Source organism: Siniperca chuatsi, linkage group LG19 (assembly GCF_020085105.1).
Source record: "Siniperca chuatsi isolate FFG_IHB_CAS linkage group LG19, ASM2008510v1, whole genome shotgun sequence".
Lineage (NCBI taxonomy): Eukaryota > Metazoa > Chordata > Actinopteri > Centrarchiformes > Sinipercidae > Siniperca > Siniperca chuatsi.
The window spans coordinates 18,761,781-18,781,682 of record NC_058060.1 but is presented as its reverse complement, the minus strand read 5'-3'; the positions used below and the strand labels follow the sequence as shown (position 1 = coordinate 18,781,682).

General features: G+C 40.4%; 1 protein-coding gene across 1 annotated transcript in view; it reads left to right on the top strand.

Moving 5' to 3' along the window:
* fam49bb (family with sequence similarity 49 member Bb) overlaps positions 1-15,632 on the top strand; it is a 33,134-nt gene extending 17,502 nt beyond the window's left edge. Inside the window, exons 4-13 of the mRNA XM_044177436.1 lie at positions 1,393-1,475; positions 2,594-2,715; positions 3,690-3,795; positions 7,078-7,217; positions 8,647-8,724; positions 12,879-12,995; positions 13,089-13,168; positions 13,254-13,380; positions 13,460-13,530; positions 14,834-15,632. Of these exons, the coding sequence (XP_044033371.1) occupies positions 1,403-1,475; positions 2,594-2,715; positions 3,690-3,795; positions 7,078-7,217; positions 8,647-8,724; positions 12,879-12,995; positions 13,089-13,168; positions 13,254-13,380; positions 13,460-13,530; positions 14,834-14,897 (978 nt within the window). The 5' untranslated portion in view covers positions 1,393-1,402 and the 3' untranslated portion in view covers positions 14,898-15,632. The remainder of the gene's footprint in view (positions 1-1,392; positions 1,476-2,593; positions 2,716-3,689; positions 3,796-7,077; positions 7,218-8,646; positions 8,725-12,878; positions 12,996-13,088; positions 13,169-13,253; positions 13,381-13,459; positions 13,531-14,833) is intronic.
* The last annotated feature ends 4,270 nt before the right edge of the window (positions 15,633-19,902 follow it).

Below are 19,902 nucleotides of genomic sequence, written 5' to 3'. Positions count from 1 at the left end.
GTGTACGTTGGGTATAGATATACAATAGATATGTATGTGTGTGTGTGTGTGTGTGCGTGCCTCAGCAGGGAAGGTATGTGTGTGACTGTAAAGTCACAGTATGGCTGCCAAAGCTTGGACCTACCAGTCTTCCTGTTTCTCTTCTCTTTGGGCTTCAAGAAAACTGTGATTAGCATTCAAAAATTAACTAACAATAATTCATGAATATCTATAAAATGGTGTAATTCAGTTAGGGCTGCATCTTATTGATTAATCTGCTGGTTCTTTTCTCGATTAATTAAAAGTTTTGTCTGTAAAATGTTAGAAAATAATGGTTATTGTGCATTATAATTTCCCAGAGGACAAAGTCGCGCCTTCAAATTCCTCGTTTTAGCTGTCCAACAGTCAGCTGGTCATACCTAAAAACATCGTCATTTTACTATCACATTTGACAAAGAAATGCAACAAATTCTAACATTTAAGAAGCAGAAACCTGAGAATGTTCTGGCATTTTTGCTTGAAAAATTAATTAAATTAATTACTAAATTAAAAGTGTGAATCAATTATCAAAATAATTGCTCATTAATTATTAGCTTTATAATCAATAATTAGTTGCAGTCATATTCTCATTTTCCCAGAATTAAATGTTGTGCAACGTGACTCATGGAATGCATGTTTATTATATTATATTGACTGCTGTATTTTGGTGCAGTGCCTGGTTCTGGTACTGTTCCACATGTGCTGTATGTGCTTACGCTACTAAGGCATGTTAAATGTTGATGTTATGTTTCAGCTCCTATCACAAAGACACTGCATTGCACTTCCTGAAGACATTGTGATTCTGCAGAGATGATAAAGTGAATTTGAAAAGCAATTTGAAACCGTCACATACAAGGTCTAATTCACATACAAACAAAAAACTCCATAAACAGGTCCTCTTATGTTTCTGCTTGACACCTTCCTTTATGAAAGTCTAATTGGACTTGTCCCAGCAAACAACTTCCTACTTCACATGTAGATGTGAACATAGATTATATTTGATTTCCCTGTGGAGGCTTGTGAAATGGATTACTTTGCATACAACTGCCTGTAAATGTGTGCAATTGCTGGGAAGAAACTTAACAAAGCAGAAAAACTCAAACTGAGTTTTTTATTTTTGGAGACTTTTTGGTTCGACATCTGGTTTGTTAAGAGCCTGGGCACAGGAAACACACACACACGGGGGGTCCAAGGGGAACGCTGGTGTATCTGAGTGGTGGGTACATCTGGGGCCCCACTGAGTTCATACAGGGACCAGAGCAGTGAAGCAGAGCAGCAGTGAGTGGTGTCATGGATACAGTCGTGTATCACCACCTGCTCACTTTACCGCTGCATTCTTCTCATTTACTGATTTTTCTCTCTTTTCCTCAACAGGTATCGTAACATGGGGAACCTACTGAAAGTTTTGACTTGCACAGATCTGGAACAGGAGCCCAATTTTTTCCTTGATTTTGAGAGTGAGTTTCTTTTTTTAAGTAACTGCTCCCTCTCCTGATATCAATCACATGAATATCTTACCATAATATTATCAACTCTGAAAAGTCTTTTCACCCCCCCCACCCAACTTATCTTTTACACTATGTTCTTCCCAGCGGCAAAAGAACCAAATCCACCACCACTAGAGCTTCTGCACTTTCCATCAACCTGCCTCTTCAATGCTGGAATATGTGCAGGATATCAATCAGGGCAGAGTTGCAGCAGAGCCCCCTCCTCAAATATAAAGCGCTGAAGTTCAGCTGCGGTGTAGCCTAAAGCCCCTGAACACAGCTTGAACCTGTACTGTTGCATTCTCACACTTGGCACACCCAGAGACTCAGTCATACCTTTAGAGAGAACAATGCCTCCTACAGCTATGACTGTTTCTAGGTGATTTTTATATTAAACGAACATCACAATCACATATCCAACAAATACCTTTATTGCAACACTGCATATTGTAATGTTTTTTCAAAATTTACCACATTCTCAGCATTGTATTTGCATTTTCGAAATGCTGTTATACCCTGAAATCAGACCTCAGGGAGGCTCACACCAAATATAAAAATGATGATTTTGAAATTAGAATAAATTACAATGCAAAATAAAAACTGCCGTATGAATAAACAAGGCTAAACTGTAGCTGCCGATATGAACTGTGTTTTAGGTATTTCTTCTGCAGAGGAGCAGGAGTTTACAGTCATCACACTTGGCAAGGTGTTCTTGCTTCAGGTGGTGGAAAAGGTTCGTAGTGTTGCCACTGCTCTGAAACTGAACCGTCTCTATACCCAGAGTTGTTACAGAGCTTCAAGAGTGTGCATAACCCTTTTCATTTGTCTTATCTTGTTCCATTTTCCTCCTCTCAGCCAGGAAAGTAGATAGTGTCAAAACTAAATGGGAAGCGGTGGAAAGATGAGATTATGTCAGTGAACTTTCATTTACATAATTGAAAGTTGTATATTAAACTTTCTATCATATCAGAGGATTTGATAAGAGTTCCTAGAGCTGCATTTTACTGAATCTTGAGCCGGTGTGAATATGGATTAGATACCAGTCAGATTTGCTCTGTTGACCTTGTTGTTGTTGTTGTCCTTTGCAGATGCCCAGCCCACAGATGCAGAGCGGGAGGTGTGGGAGCAGGTGGACGTGGTGCTGAAGGACGCAAAGGGGATCCTGGACGAGCTGCAGGCATACAAGGGAGCGGGGCAGCAGATCAGAGAAGTACACCTGATACAAATATCCCCCTCTGCAAAATTAGGACAGACTGTCTTTTCCTGCTGTGCAGAAAACGTGTGGAAGGGATGCTGCGTTAGTTCATAGGGGGAGTTTAAGGGCTTTATTAAGAGTTCATGAGATCATGAGGAGTGAAGGTGTTACCTGTAACTGAACCTGATGATTTGTGTTCAGTAATGCATTGCATTGTTTTTATTCATTGCATGTGCCTTCTTGGCCATATCACCCTCTAGAAGGAAACATTGTGTCAGTGTTTTTTTTGGTTTAAAAAAGAAGAAGGAAAAAAAAGCTATTACAAGAGACCATCAACTCTGACTTCTTGCCTCAGTCTGTTTATAAGCCCAGGCCTACAAATGAAGCCTGACAGACATTTTCTAATTTCCATTTTTGCTTTCACATAGACAAAGAGTGAACAACAGGGTGGAGTCAAATGCTTTCTGTAGTCTCAAAATCAGCAGGTTATTAAACTTTTATGGCAAGCTCAGGAGCACAGAGTCAAGATTCGTTTCCATCGCCTTTTTCTGAAAGAGAAGGATCTTTTCTTTTTAAGAGAGTACTGCTATAACATTCACGATGGACAGTTAAAAAAACAAAAAACAAAAACTCAGTAGATGCAGCAGAACTGCCACCAACATTACCCACAATGCAACTTGACTGCAGACAGTTAGGTCGCAGATTCAGGTGTGTTATGCTAGTAGTGGCTAATGTAGTCTTGAGCCGCTAGCCTCAAGCAGAGATGAGGAGCCGGCTACAGAGGTCTGGTGACCCCACCTTCTAATGCCACACTGCCATATTTTTTCATTTTTAAGACCCTGCCTCAAGTGACATCACTTCATAAAGGTCACTACACACAGTTATGGGTGCCTTAAATTGTATTAAACTGTGAACTTTAATAAAATGTTACAAACTTTTATCTACTGTAAGACTTAGAATAATGGTCTTTTTGGTGTCTCTATTTCCAGGCGATCCAGAATCCAAACGATGAGGCGTTACAGGAGCAGGCGTGGGCGGCTGTGGTTCCCTTGGTGGGGAAACTGAAGAAGTTCTATCAGTTCTCCCAGAGATTAGGTACGCTTCTGTCTACAGGAACCTTATTCTCCTTCTTATTCTCAGACTTAGGCTCACTAGCTTTCACGTGGAACAAGCTCAGGAGTCCTGTTAGATTTTGCTCAAATGCAAGCAACATTATGTTTGAGACTTTTCACTACAAACTCCCAATGTACAATAATTTGAGCTGTCAAGAACTTTAGTGCAGTTTATAATATTAGGCACTACTAAAGTACCAGACTTGATGCCATGAAGGATGAAAGCAATGTCCTTTATGTAAAAGGTCTTTTTATAGTGGTGCCACATAGACACAACCTCCATACATGACCTTAATTGTTTGCATGTGCATCTGCAATATTGACTGCTGAGCTGCAAAAGTCAACAGACATGCGAGACACACACATAAAATGCACCCCAGCCTTATATAAACATGCTTTGAAAACCCCCTCAGCCGTGCATTTCTCAGCATGCTGCTTGCGCTGCACTGACCTCTGTGTGGGATAGGGCTATAGGTTGTTTAATTAGCATGGATGCAGGGGGAAGGGGGAATAGGCTTACTGCTCCCTGATCTCCTTATGACCCTGAGGCTGAGGCAGTGCGAGGGTGTGGTGGGGGTAGCCCGCCCGCCATGCCCCGACGCCCTCAACCCTGTAATCCCGGTGTCTGTGGAGAAGGTAGTCAATGGAATCAGTGGGCGGCGGCAGCCTGGCGATGGCGGTTATGTAACGAAGTAGGCCACCTCCCAGCCTCGGCTGCTGCTCTATTTCACTGCCTTGACTTTAGGCTTCAGGGGCCATGATGGCCTCTGCAGCCTGCTGTCCTGCCTGATATGCATGAAGCTAAAAGTCCTTTACTTCAGGCTTGGTGGAGCGATACACAGAGCACGACCACCAAGGATGGAAGATATTATGGAGGGAAGATTATGCAATTAGCATTGCATTTTAATTTAAGGGACAGATTTCTCCCGCTCCAACTACTAGTTCTTGCATTGACAACCAAAATATGACTTAAATTTAACACTGATGACAGAACAATATAGATTTTCTACCAACGACCTAAAATCCAAGGTGATATCTTCATATTGCTTGTTGTGTCCCATCAACAGTCAAAAGTATTAATTTTACAGAAATACAAAATAGGAGCTACAAAATTCTCACATTTGAGAAGCTGGAACCAGTAAATGTTTGATTAATTTAAGTCATTTATCAAGCAAAAACATCAGTTATGTAAATAGTTTAATTTTGTAGAGCTGAAAAACTTGGCCAATTAATTAACTTTGCATATGACATGAAGGGACAGATTTCTCCTGCTCAAACTACTAGTTCTTGCACTCAAATCTGGCTTAAATTTAACATTGCTGACAGAACAATACAAATTTTCTGGCCACAGACCTACTTCAAATCATTTTTGATAATCAAGATTGTAGATTTTTACTGTTATTGAAAGAAACAGATCTGATCTGGAGTCAGTCTGGTCCGTCAGACATTGTAGGGTCTAGACCAGACTAAAGTCCCGCCATCCTCTGACCCTCCCCTCTCTGCGAGTAAAGCGCCTATGTGCCCGCATTCTGCTTGCCTGCTCTGCCGTGACCTGATGAGATCAGACATCCCCCGTCCCCGCCCTGCCCCGACTTCCCGACATACTAGAGTGGCTCATTTCTGAAGGCCTGAAAGCAGCTCCATCTTAACTTCTGTTTTGACTGGGATGTAGAGGGAGGGGGAAAGAGAGTGCACTACTAAGGCCATTTTTAATCAGCCGCTTCGCTGCAAACGCTGGCCCAAGCAGATGGGAGTCATTACTGAATGGCAAACATGCTCAATTTACTGCACTGCACTGCCAGCGCTCTGTCCGTCTTCTAAAAGTCCCTTTACGATGATCTTAAGTAGACTGCTGTCTGAATCTGCCCTTTTCTGGGTTATGTTGACATGCTCATCATCATATGTAATCAACCAGAATTGTAAAGTACGATTAAATACATCTATCTAAAGTGCTCATTTGGTACGACGCAGCCTTATTGCATCAGATGTTGAGCTCGTCTGGGTTATGTCATTATTGAACCCTCTTTTCAGCGTCTAGACTGAATTCTAAACACCGTCTGCATCTATAAATAAAAATTCCCTCTGGGCTTTAACTGTTTTCTATTTTTTTCTTCTTTTTAAAAAACAAAAAACTGGGTGTTTGAACAAGACATGTTAGTTTAATATAATACTACTTGCTTAAAAGTTGTTCACCACATTTCACTTAATCTTTTCCTCATTTCCCTGCTGGTGCTCCTCATGCATGCTTAAATATCGGTCTGTGGGTATGCTATGTCAAGCCATGGCACAGGCTTTGTATTTACTTACGGTCAAAACAATGAGCGTAATCCTGCTTGAATGAAATCCCGTCCCCCTCCCCATTTCATGCCAATGAGATAATTAGTCCCATGTCTCATCTGCATCTGAGCAGGAAAGCCTCTCAGCCCCCCACCCCCAAGACTGGCACTGGGCCCTGGGCAGTTTGGGCACCACCACTGCCCCATTATCTGTCTCTGTCCTAATCAGGATGTGTCAGGTGGCTGACATAGTACGCTGTTCACATAGCTAACTGTGGTTATGATCCACTTTAAGTTCTTTGGCCTCATCCACAGTACATGTAGAAGAAGGATCCCTCCCCTGTGGCTCTGTTGAGTTTTCTTGTTTTGTTCAGGGGAGTTTTTCCTTTTCTGAATCAAGGGTCAGATAGATATCACAAATTAGCTTCTGTTCTGGCAGATAAAATCACAGATGCATTTTAAACCTAATTACTATGCATTTGAGCTGCAACTAATGATTATTTTCATTATCGATTTAATCTGTAGATTATTTCTCCAATGAACCGATTTATCATTTAATCTATAAAATGGCCAAAAAAAGTCAAAAAAGTCTGTTTGAATTTTCAAAATAATGTGTTCAAATAATCAATTAACTGAGAAATAATCGGCAGATTAATAATCAGTGATGAAAATAATTGTTGCTTGCAGCCCTATAATTTTGTCAATTAATTTATTGACTATTAACTGTTCTGCACTTTATATCTGAATATCCATCACTCCTCTGTGCTATATACAGTATTTCTTCTCTCTCATGACCTTACCATCTTTGCATCTTGTGCTGATACTTGATAGCTGCTTAACTGGGTGTTTTGAATGACAAAAAACTGAATGTGACACGTTATTCAGCAACACGTACTAATACATTTTTCTCCACAAAAAGGCAGATGTTTTCGGGCTTCTCCCTCTGACAGTGCTGCACCTCTAACACAGATATGTCCTATATTCCTCAGAGGCGGCGCTGCACAGCCTCCTGAGAGCTCTGACCAGCGAGACTTACAACGACCCCACTCAGCACCTGGAGCGGGAGCAGGCGCTGGCCAGGCAGTTCGCAGAGATCCTGCACTTCACACTGCACTTTGACGAGCTTAAAGTATGACTCTTTAATTCTCCAACATATCCCAAGTGTCAGTTTCTGCCTTTAAACCGCCAAACTCACCTTTTTTAGATGTTGATATAAACTCTGCACTTTTCTCCTGTGATACAAACCAGACCTCTTAGTCGTCCAACAAACTGCTGATGCCCCCAAATTGATTTTTAGCTCTGTGCAATTTTAGATTGCAGCAAGTGAGCGCATGATTAGCATTTAATTAGAATCCTGATACTACTCTGCTGTTTATAATACAGTGGAATGGCTAATAAGGGTTATAGCGGGGAAAGAGGTCTGCAAATTGTTGTCGTTCTTAGCCGAGTTCTGCATAATGAGGCAGGTTCTATAAATGATGGAGGGAGGAAACTTCAAGAACTTGTCTGGCTTGAATTCAGACACAAATTGCTTATGTGCAACCCAGAAAAACACCAGGAATCAAGCGTGGGTGTCGGTCGAATGCCCATTGTCAAAAACATAATTGAGTGAGCACTCATCTGGTTAGACAGTGGGTGAACTGGTTCCCCTACACCCTTTAGATACAAAAAAAACGCATCCCAACACCCCCAGGCGATTTGCTGCGACGTCCCAATTAGTGCCCACTACCCAGGCTGGCGAGATAAAAACATGAAGGTAGGGGGTACAAGGTGGCATGCCAGGCCTATTCATCAATCTTTCACACCCATGCACGGGCTTCTGACCTAGTTAAAGTGTCTGTGCGGCGTGCAGCCCCTCCCTAGCGAAGCAGCCTGTCTCTCCTGGTGCACACAGTGGACACAGACTGAGTACCAGTCTATTGTAGCGGGATTAGCATGCTGCCAGTGCAGCTTTGACTGTGACAGGCTCATACAGGAATGAGGATAGTTTGAGGGGTCAGTTTGGCTTCACGGTGGAACCAGATGATTCATATTTTGTAGGAAATTAACTGACTCGTCTGGCTTTTATGTGAGGCTGTACATTTAAATAATATCAGACAGTAAGCCTGTATTTGTCCTCTGTTCTCTTTAACCTCGCCTTTCCTTAATGAGACCCTTTATACCTTTTTGTCAGCTTTATAATTGTTGACCCTCTTGTCACATGCTATACTGATGCACAGCCCAGCTGTAACAGGAAAATAACCAAATATCTCCTGACAGGATGAGCGGGGATGTGGATGTAAAAGGGGGATGAGTGTCAGAGGATTCAAATCCAGTTCAGCAAATAAAATTGTAATTGTATCCATGTTCTTTTTATGTCATTTCCCCCCAAAGCTACGTTTCTGCCTTGTTAGCTAAAGCATTCTGTCATGATGATGGCGTGTTTGATCCAGAACTGAATGTCCTGCTGCAGGCTGTGCCACCTACAGACATGCAGAGAAACTCTCTCTCTCTCTCTCTCTCTCTCTCTCTCTCTCTATCTGTCTCTGTATTAAGATGTATTCTGTTGTGTTTTGCAGATGACAAATCCCGCCATTCAGAATGACTTCAGCTACTATAGGAGAACCCTGAGCCGAATGCGGATCAACAATGTACCGGTGAGCTCATTATGTCCCTCTCCTCTCAGGGTGGTGAGGATGCTGTAATTAAAGAAAATCCAACTTTGTTAAAGTGGCTATAATCAATGTTTTTATATTAACAATGGATCACATGACTATTTGTATGTGAAAAGAGTTTCTCAGCTCTATGGAGCGTTTTAGCATCTTTCAGCTCATTGTTTTGGTTTTACAGCTTTGATTCACTCTCACCGCTCTCATTATCCTCGTTCCAGTCGCATCAGGCAGCTGTTTTCAGCAAAAAAAAATCTAAAAACCCACTAAAAACTTCCTGCTCAGCACCAAACAGCAGACAGACACAGTTAGCGACTCACTGGTGAAGATACTGGAGCTTTTAGCAGCTAAGAGCCAAATATTTCCCTCAGGAGTTGGTAGAGACCAAAAACAGAGATAAATATAACAGTTGCCAGGTGGACAGAAACACAACTCCAAATAAATGCTAATATTTCCACTTAACTGCTGAATGTGTAAATAAGCAACTGTTTGCTAACAAGTTCGCCATATCAACTTTGCCCCCACCAACTCCTGAGGGAAATATCTTGCTCTTAGTTGCTAAAAGCTCCAGTATCTTCACCAGCGAGTCGCTAACTTTGTCTGTACAGTGGGTTTTTAGACCTTTTTTGGCTGGAAAAAAAGCTGCCTACTCCAAAAACTGCACTACGAGAGCGTTGAGAGTGAAGCAAAACAGTAAAGTTGCGGGCTGGACAGCTAATCAATGAGCCGAAACTCAGTATAAAGCTCTGTAAAGCCGAGGGGAGCTGCAGAGTCAGGTGATAATTTTCTTTAGGTTCATCACTACGAGCAACTCCTTTAACATTGTGACATTGTTTTCACTTTGTCATTTGATACTTTTTGACTATAAAAAAATGGATTACCACTTTTAAGTGGTTATGAGCCAAAAGGTTTGTGAACCACTGGTCTAAAATATCACTGTATGCTGTAGCATAAAGATTTTTCTTAACTGGAACTAATACACAAAACAGCACAAGTAAAACGTTATGCTTAACAATGAAGTATACATTTAGTTGTGTACCATTGGGCCAAGGGCAGCAATAACGTCAACTATCAATAGATTCAGCAGAGATGACTGATGAGCTTCTTTTAATGCTAATATGTTCATTTTAGTGTTCAAGCAGTCTATAATTTTGTCTTTCCTTTTATGTTTCCATGGCACTGGCCCTGATCAAATTAAAAAATGTGCGTCATCATGATTCGTCTATACTCAGACCTGATTGATTAAAGCCATCAGTTCTCATTATAATCCCAGCACAGTTCAGACTGCATCAGTAGGAAGGCAGGAATGATTGATGAAGTTTGAAGACTGTTAGAGCCCCCAGGAGTCAGGAAGAGTGCAGCAGGAAGCGTCTTGCAACATGAAGTCAGAGTCCCACGGGGAGTTTCAGGGAGTTTGAAGCACAAAGTGTAGGGCAGCAGTGCGTGGCGGCAGAAACTGATCCCAAATCAGTAGCATGGCCCAAACCCTCTAGAGATGAAACACCTAATTCCAGGTCGATGTGAAGTCTGTACAGTAAATGAGGCCATCTCTGATCTATTAAGACAATATAACCCCTAATAGTGGTCAGAGTTTCAGATTTATGCAAGTTTTGCAACAATTTGTGTGCATTCACAAATATGTTGGTCACTTTTTATGACATATGAGGTCCAGTTACAGTCTATCCCAGTAATTCTCTGATGGCACAAAGAGCTCACGAAGAAATAATGATCAGGAGAAGATTTTAAAAAGTGCTTAAGGGGCGGTGAAGTGCTGCACGACTTGCTGTCAATCTCCAGAAATTGATTTCCCCACATGGATCCATGTAGCGCTGATGATGCAGGATGACGTCGCCAAAACTATCCAATCAATAAGTTACCTGCTGTATGTCCGTATGACTTCATGTTTACAGCTCTAAAAGGCAATAATGTATTATCTTTTTTTTCCTTTTAATATGGACCAAATTAACCAAACCACAGGTGTATAATCAAACAAAAAGTCAGAGACCTGCCAGTGCACCTTAAACCATTATTTAAGTGCCATAAAAAGGAAGCAGCTCACTCAATACTATTAACGTGTCATATAGGATGTTTCCTGTATTGATTGCAGACAATAGCTTTGGGGATATGAAATTCAAGAACCCATTAACTCTGCTATATCATGCATGCTGCACTTCACCAGATATACATTTTTTTTCCAGTGGCTTCAAGGGCATCTAAAAGATACTTTGGTGCAGGAAATGGTGAGATTTCAATGTTCCCATGTGCGCAGAATGAACTGAAACTGCTCTTAGTTTTGACCGACTGACAGGAGGTTTTATTCTCCAAACCAGAATGTGCCATTAGGCAAATGGGCCCAGACAAGTTGTCGTTAGGACCCGTCACTGTTGAAAGACGCTCAGGCTGCCGTCCTCCCTCGTAGCTCAGTCTCACACTGCAGCAGCAATTTAGTCACCACTCAGACAACTGAATCATCCAGACATCTGAGATTAAAAACACATCTGTCCACGTGTTTAAAAAAATATATAAAAACGTCTTTGAGCGCATATGTCATCATTTGTTAAAACATGAATTGGTTTGAACATTTTGGGCCGATTATTCATATTCTGTCAGTGTTCTCATAAAATAAATAAATAAAGGCAAGAAACGTTCTTATTATTTAAATATGCAGACAAATTTAGAACAGGCTGTTGAAGAGACACCTTGTTCTTTGTTACCCGCCAGGTATTTTCAGTGTCTCGTTCAGTCTGAAACTTTAAAGCAGCAGGATGAGTTAGTCAGCTGGGAAACCAGGAGGAGCAGCAGGGCTCGGAGATGTGGTTTATAGCTCTATATTTCAGTTATGACTTTATTTAATGAAATTCCTTTTATGTGCACTATCACAATCTATGGGAGCTGCATGACAATGATGAGTCTAATGCCAAACAAAACTTCCAGATAACATTTTTATGCTAAATGCATCCTTTTTAAGAGGTTTCAAATTAAATTAGCTCATATATTTATAACACAATTCATCACAGTAAAGAGCAGCCCACACGACCAGATTTTTTTAAAAGCCTTTCTAGAGCAGTTTAGATATCTTACTCACCTGTCTCATGGAAGAGAGAGATTTATATTTCTGCATCAAATCGATCCGCACAAACTCAGACTATTTCTTTTCCCTGTTATTCGCCAGGTGAAGTGTAATCTCTATTTGCAGCCATTCAAATCAAATAAATCTCCTCCTTTCTATATCAGGGGTACTTTTGTACTAAAGGTCCGCATATGAATTTTACGTGAGGTCAAGGGTCCAGAACAATGGCAGCTCAACACACCAACCGAAATAAAAGTCAATAAGTTGTCCATAACAAAACACATTCAACAAGACAGCACGGTGGCTTGACTTAGTGGGAGAAACTGAACCTGTGTACAAAAGGTGTCAGACAGGTTTCTGTCGTCCTTTTCAACTTTCCTTTTCTTTGCAAACTTCTGCAAACTTTTCTTCTTCTGATTGGTCCCCGCACAGACACTGACGACCCTTCGCTCACAGCCTGCACCCCGTGTCACATGCTGTATACACTGAGCGCTATGAAGAATGTGGACACGTTCAATAACACATGCAAACGCTCGAACAGAAGAAAATATATCCCTACATAATGTAATATGTGTTGCACTGACTGGTCTGGATTGATTTTCAGTTCAGTCCAGATCTGGCGCTTGAGAAGCCCTGTTTCTAATGTGAACTGGATCTGTAAAGATTGATCAAGGCCTCCCAGTTTTACTATGAGCTTTACAGTTCCACAATGTTCATATACAGCTACTGTGGGAAGGGGAAATAAGTAAATGAACCAATAAATAAAATCATTGCCGTTTTCTTCTCAGAGCCTACTTGCTAGAGAATTAAGGATATTAGTTATTCTGGGAAAGAAAGTTTGTGGCTCATCAGGAGCTGAACAGCTTATGCCGAGTGTGGTGACCTCTGAAACGGAGGTCAGAATCCGCGTAGACGGACGGATGTTTTACATGTGTGTATTTGGCGTAAATGACAAGTGTCCTTACGAGCTCCAGGGTTTCTGTTCTGTAGCTGACCCTGACCTTTGACCTGAAGAGATGCAAGAAAGAAAGGAACTTTAAAATAAAATGTCATCATTTTTAATGATTTTCAGTCGGAGGGTGAGAATGAAGTCAACAACGAACTGGCCAATCGGATATCTCTGTTCTACGCCGATGCCACGCCCATGCTGAAAACATTAAGTGATGGCACAACAAAGTTTGTATCCGAGGTAAGACTTGACAGGAGAAAGCCGTGAACACTTTGAACAGACATGTGAAAGCGTCCTCTCATTCCTTTTTCTTTCTTTCTGTCTTTTTCACAGAACAAGAACCTGCCCATCGAGAACACGACAGACTGCTTAAGCACGATGGCGAGTGTGTGTAAAGTCATGTTGGAAACACCGTGAGTAACTTCCTGCGTTGTTAGAGCTGCTTCAGTTCTAGCTCTTGACATTCACGTGTCTAATCCCCGCTTCCTGTCTTTTCAGGGAGTACCGCAGCCGATTCACCAGTGAGGAGACGGTGTCTTTCTGTCTCCGGGTGATGGTCGGGGTCATCATCCTGTACGACTACGTCCATCCTGTAGGAGCTTTCGCAAAGTCGTCCAAAATCGATGTGAGTGCAGACATGTTTCCTCCACTATCCAACTTCACAGCTTGCTATATAAAGCTAACAGCCTGTTTCTTGTCCGCAGATGAAAGGCTGCATCAAAGTCCTCAAAGATCAGCCTCCGAACAGCGTGGAAGGCCTTCTCAATGCTCTCAGGTAATGTTGAAATCAAATTGTGTTTTTACCCCTACAGCCCAGCATGTAATGTGATTATAGCCACAGTCTGGCAGCAAGCACACTTTTCAACTCACCAGCTTTCATTGAAAAGGAGACGGCTGCTCGTGCTGTGAGCTGAATGATATCGCAGCCTGTTCATGAGCAGCAGCAGCAGACAGACCTCTCGGTTTATTTCACTCCCTTTCAGCCCAGTGACTCATCCTCTGCACAGTCCAGCGAGGATTCGGTCAGCTGTGAGCCCTCTGTGCGAGATTCGGGTTGGGTGTCGAAGCCTCTCCAGAAAGGCCGATTACATCTGACACCTCATCCCCTTACAGTCTCCCAAATTTTACCCACCTCGCCTAACGCTCACAGCTGCTCGAGCTGACGGGGCCATTTCTGTGGTGAGCTCACATCTGTATCTCTCTCTCTGTACCGGGGCCCGAGGCGAGGCGCCGCTACCCGGTCACCTGAGGTCACTCGCATGCAAAATATGCCAGATTTTGTTTCAGTGGTTACGTCTCCGATCTGACAGAGGATGACGAAATATTGTAGATGTACACAGTGGTGGAAAGTAACTAAGTACATGTGTTCAAGTACTGTACTTAAGTATAATTTGAGGTACTTGAGTATTTCTATTTTATGCTACTTCTGCTCCACTAGATTTCAAAGTGGAATGTTATGTACTTTTTACTCCACTCCATTTATCTGACAGCTTTAGTTACTAGTTACTTTTCAGATTAAGATTTTACATAACAAACATATAAGCTTAGGGAGTCCCTTGTCACTTTTCAGATGTCTGAGTTGTTTGCAGTTACATCAAAGAGAGATTTTCCCATCAGAAGATTTTATTTTAAATAACAGTTTGAGGCCCAAAGAGGTCAAATTATCCAATATTAAAAAAAAAAAAGAAAAAGAAAGGAAAAAGCAAAAATTTGAGAAAAAACAAGAATAAAGATTTGTGCAGTAGAACTTTTCCTCTCCCATTAATCATCTCACGACCCCTCAGATTTATCTTGTGACCCTTTGGAGGTTGGGAACTGAAACAGTTAAAACTAGCTCCTAGATCTGCACCAATTAATCAATTTATAGTTTAGTCGATCAACAGAAAATGAATCAGCAACTATTTTGATAACTGAATAATTGTTTTTAGCCATTTTTTTTAATGGCTAAAACAATTTACTCAAGTAAAACTACCAATACAAATACTTTTACTTGAGTAAAGCATCTGAATACTTACTGGATGTACACAGGGAGATGTGATGATCCTTCACTGATGTTTGTTTTTTTCTTTCACCTGCAGGTACACAACCAAGCATCTGAATGATGAATCAACCAACAAGACTATCAAGAGCATGCTGCAGTAGGACTGAGCTGCTGCTACAACTGCTTGCCTCACACCCTGCTGGGGGGAGACGCCACTCTCCTGACTGATGTCGGTGCACAGAATGTTTTTTGGGCTTTTTTTTTTTTTGGGCTTTTTTAATTTTATAATGGAAAGAGCTACAGCTCCGCCCTCTTTTATAATGCAAAATGCTACTGCCATTATGAACGTCTTTTTCTGTGCCAAAAAGATGTTGCTGAGATGTAATGTTTTCGATAAAAGGCCATGCGACAATGGCAGCTAAAGAAAGCATTCTGGATCCTCTGGTGTTTTTAAACATGTCTTGTTTTTCCCTATATAAGGGACGGGAGTGCTTTGACTTGAAAATTTAAAAGAGAGATATATAGAGAAGTATATATTATTTTTGTTTGATTCGTTATTTAATATTACATCCTCTGCATGATGAAAATTATGTATTTTCCTTCTATTTAAAAAAAACTAATGGTTCAGTTTCATTTGTCTGCTCTGTTGTGCATTATTAAATGTTTTGTTATTGGAATGGTACTTGTCAATGAGATTTAAGAGTACTGTTTTTATATTTTTTATAGGTTTTAATTTGTGATTATGTCTTTCTTTTTTCATAGTTGTGTTGTATTTTTCATTTGAAAACTTTGAACTGTGATGTGTGCAAAATCAAATTAAATTTGGGAGTCTGTACTGTAAATGGACAGTATGTTGTGGCTGGAGAAATTAAAAGGAGAACTCTTGTTTTCTATAACCCACCTTGTCAGGTTTGATCTCTTATCTCATATTGTCGTCTCCGGATGGCGGAGAGGAAGTTTTGTTGCAAACGTCTGGGGGTTTTCTTTCTCATGTGAAAAGTAATGAGATACGTATTCCCATGCTCAACCACAAGACAGGCAGTGAGGTTTTAGATCTCAAAGTTTGATCAAATAGAAGCAATTTCACACACAGAGGCAGTTTATTTTCTTTGAAATGAGTTCAGGTACTTGGAATAGTTTGGCAATGCCATGTTCACTTTTTTGCCGAGCGTTAGATGAAAAGATTGATACCACACACACGTCTGCTACTGCCAGCAGCCCGTAAGCTTAGCTTTTAAAGGTGTAAATTATGAATCAATTTGCTGATTTGACGACTCCAAATGAATAATAATGTTGCTCCGTAAATGCTGGATGTGTAACTAAATAAGCAACTGTTTGCTAACAAGTTCACCATCTACTTGTTCTGCTGCCCACAAATGGCCAAAAATATCAGTTAATGCAAGCATAAACAATACAAGCCTATACAAGCATTGTTTGTGAGGTTTGTAGCTCAGCAATCACTTATTTGTGACAGTTATCAGATTATGATTGTGGCTTTTGCAGTATTTTAAGGTTTATAACGAGGAAGTAATGTAGCCTACTCTGAATCACAGCTGAGCTGACAACGGCGCTCTCCACTGCTAAAAGCTACTGATTCGGTCAGTGATGATGGTGATTCAGTATAATCAGTTCACTTTCACGATTTGTTGCTCAAAATCTTTACCAAAATCTGCCTACCAGCACTTCCAGAGGTCACTAATTAACATGTTATATCTAGTGTAATCTGTACAAAAACCAAAGTGTAAAAACAACTTGTGGTTTTACAACTAGGACCAGTTGCCAGGCAACCAACCAAGACTCCAGGAAGGCCAACAAGTAGTCTGGCACAAAACTTGCCATAAAGCGGTGAATTTTCTTTTGTACACTTAAGTTTTTGTACAGATTAAACAATGAGAGTGTTACAGCTTTAGAGGTTCTGGTAGGTGGATTTTGTTTTACCTTCTCACAGAGCCGGGCTAGCTGTTTTCCCCTCCTGTTTCCAGTCTTTATGCTAAGCTAAGCTAACCAGCTGCTGCAGCTTCATATTTATCGAACAGACGTGAAAGCGGTATAAATCTTCAAATCTAACTCTCAGTAAGAAAGCGAATAGGTGTATTTCCCAAAATGTCAAACTATTCCACTAAGCAGTAATGAATCAACATGAACAAGATAGGATGGATTAGCTCCAGTCTCATGACAGATACATTTAAAAAAAAAAAACACAAAAATTAGTGGAAAACATACCCATTATGCATTTGTCAGTTATATATATTTACTGAATGTGCTTTTGCCTTCTGTGACCACTTTATGTCTACTATAGTTAATGACTCATTAAGAAACATAATTGTATGCTGTCAATGACAAGTGGTCATCAAAAAAATCAAGCTTTCATCAAGCTTTTCCACATCCATTATTCCTTCTTTCCACATTGAAGTGTGTTTTTCCTTTTACTTTCATACTTCAGTAAGAAAAAACAGAAATATCCTTTCAAGTCATTTTCAGTCCCGTAACATTTCTCTCTTTTTTCTCCTCTTTTCAGTGCTTTAGAGTGAGACGGGGGCCACTCTTTGGTGGGCACTGCAGCACTAGCAGCAGTGCGTTGGAGAACTTCTCAGGGTCAAAGACAGAGAGGCTGCAGAGTGTGCATGGGTGTGTCCTCTGCAGCATCACTGCACTAACAGACATGGGGAAAGGAAGGAAACAGGAGGGAGTGAAGGAGGGAGACGGGAGGAAATAAAGTGGTTTAATCGTGGGTGGGTTTTAAAGTCCTTGAGGGAGAGAGTGGTAAAAATGGGAAAGTGCTGCCCTATAGCTTGCAGTTAAATGAATGAATGCAGCTCAAATGCGGTTGTAGAGCATGCAGCACTCACAGACAAGCTGCCTGTTCGTCACCGTGACAACTCCTCAGTGGGCAGCGGCAACCTTGTTATGATCTCCCACCGTGACCCCCGATGCAGAAGCTCTCACTCATCATGCATCATCAGCTGAGGCGGCAACTCTGATATCCAGATGAATGAACCCTTTCTCAGGGAGAAGCCAAGTCAACCTTTCCTCCGAGGTGTTTAGATTCATCATGCCTGAACATTATGATGCTGTTTGGAGGCGTGGCTGGAGCCAAAAAAACTCTGAAAAACATTGTAATCAACAGTGGTGGAAAGTAACTAAGTGCATTTATAGTATATAATTTTGAGGTATTTGTACTTTATTTGAGTATACTCATTTTATGCTACTTTATGCTTCTACTCCACTACATCTCAGAGGGAAATATTGCACATTTTACTCCACATTATTACATACATTCATTTGTCTGATAGCTAGTTACTTTGAAGATCAAGGTTTTACATGCAAAATATATGCTCAGTTTCTGAAAGATGATGCATTATAGCTTAATTCATATAGATTAAACTACCAAACAGTTAAAACAATTGTTAAAAATAGCTTCATTTTGACCAGCTACAACATAACATGCTGCATACACAGTAATGCATACGTAATAATAATCCAATGATATAATGTCACACTGTCGGGGGTCATTCTGCTGCCTAATAAGGACTTTTACTTTTGATACTTAAAATACATTTAGCTGCTGATACTTCTCTACTTCTACTTTTGACTGCAAGACATTTATGTGTAGTGGAGTAAATGTATCCCGAGGTATTGATACTTTTACTTAAGTAAAAGATCTGAATAATATCTGAATCCACCACCAGCAGATGATATTACAGATTGATGCTGGAAGATACAGAGGGGTGGATGAAAATCTGTGAATATTGTGAACTGAATGAGGTGGAAAATGATATTCATTTTATTCTTTACTCTCCCTTATATATATATATAAAAAAGTTAATGTTCCAAATTTAGATTTGATATTAGATATTAGAATTGAGGATGGTGCTTTAATTGGCAATGTTTTTCTGTTTTCTGAATAAAGGTGAAAAATAACTTTAACTTAAGGCTTATAATTTATGTTTTTAATTATTTATTTTCCATTGTTGGATGTCTACTGGGACATTATATGTAGTCTGTTCCTATTTCTGCTAGATGCTGGTATGGATGCATGATGTGAAGAAGGTGGACACACACATCCAACCCCATTAAGGTACAGGTGAAGGACAAAAGCAGCAAACAAGAAAAAAGAGAAGTACAAACACTTAAATTTAATAAGGGAACTTCGACCTTCAAGCTCTTCGTCAGGCAAATATCACATCTGGCATATTGCCTGATGGAGATCTTGACCTTGAATGTGTGAACTACCTTTGTTTTTCATTTGAAATCATAGCTGTGAGCCATTTCTTGAATGTGGTGAGTTCTTCTTTATGTGCGTTGTAATGCCATGCTCCGCCTTTACTTTGCTTTTAAATTATGTATCAGCACTTAATCTTGGACAAGGTGTGTCTTCCTAGCAGGAATTAGACGCCTCTACACTCAGTTACAAAAACCCAATGGCCCAACACTGTTCTTGACATTATTCATTTGGAGTTATCTGCGGTAAGGATGCATGGTGCACAGAGCGAGACAGCCTAGAATTTTTTTCTACTTAAAGTTGCACAAGCTAAGGTGTTATTATTATTTTATTGCTTTTGATATTATATATTTGATATACATCTCATTCAATGCAGAGAAGTGAAAAGATATTTTTAAAATGCATGATTTGTGGCCAAATGCAGGCACTATAGAGACAAGAATGCCAAGCATGAAACATTATTGCAATAAGGAGTAGCTGCCTGTCCACGCCTTTCTGTGTTTCTTTTCCCTTTGTGCACCTGCATTTGTGCACAAATCAAGCATATTTAAAATATGTTTACACTTTTTCTGCATTGATCCATTTAGGAAGCTGATCATTCCACTGTTACTGTGTGGATAGCATATTTTCAGCACATTTTCATGCTCATTAAATCAGTTAGTGACCCCTAGTGCCCTATATGCTTTGTTGTGTTGCTCCACTCAGGTTTCTCCCTTAATTTGACACCCAACTGTATATTTTTTTCTGTTTCCTCTTTTACAAACCATTAAAAAGCAAATGTAGTGTATGATAAAAAAAGAAAGAGTTACACAGTTGTCATGGTGATAGTTTAGTTGTGTCATGTGACTGAGGAAGGCTACGAGATGTGGTTGAAACCTTCAGAAACAACAAGAAAGTTGGACCTCGAGCTGAGATTTTTAAAAAATCAAAATACTGAATTCCTC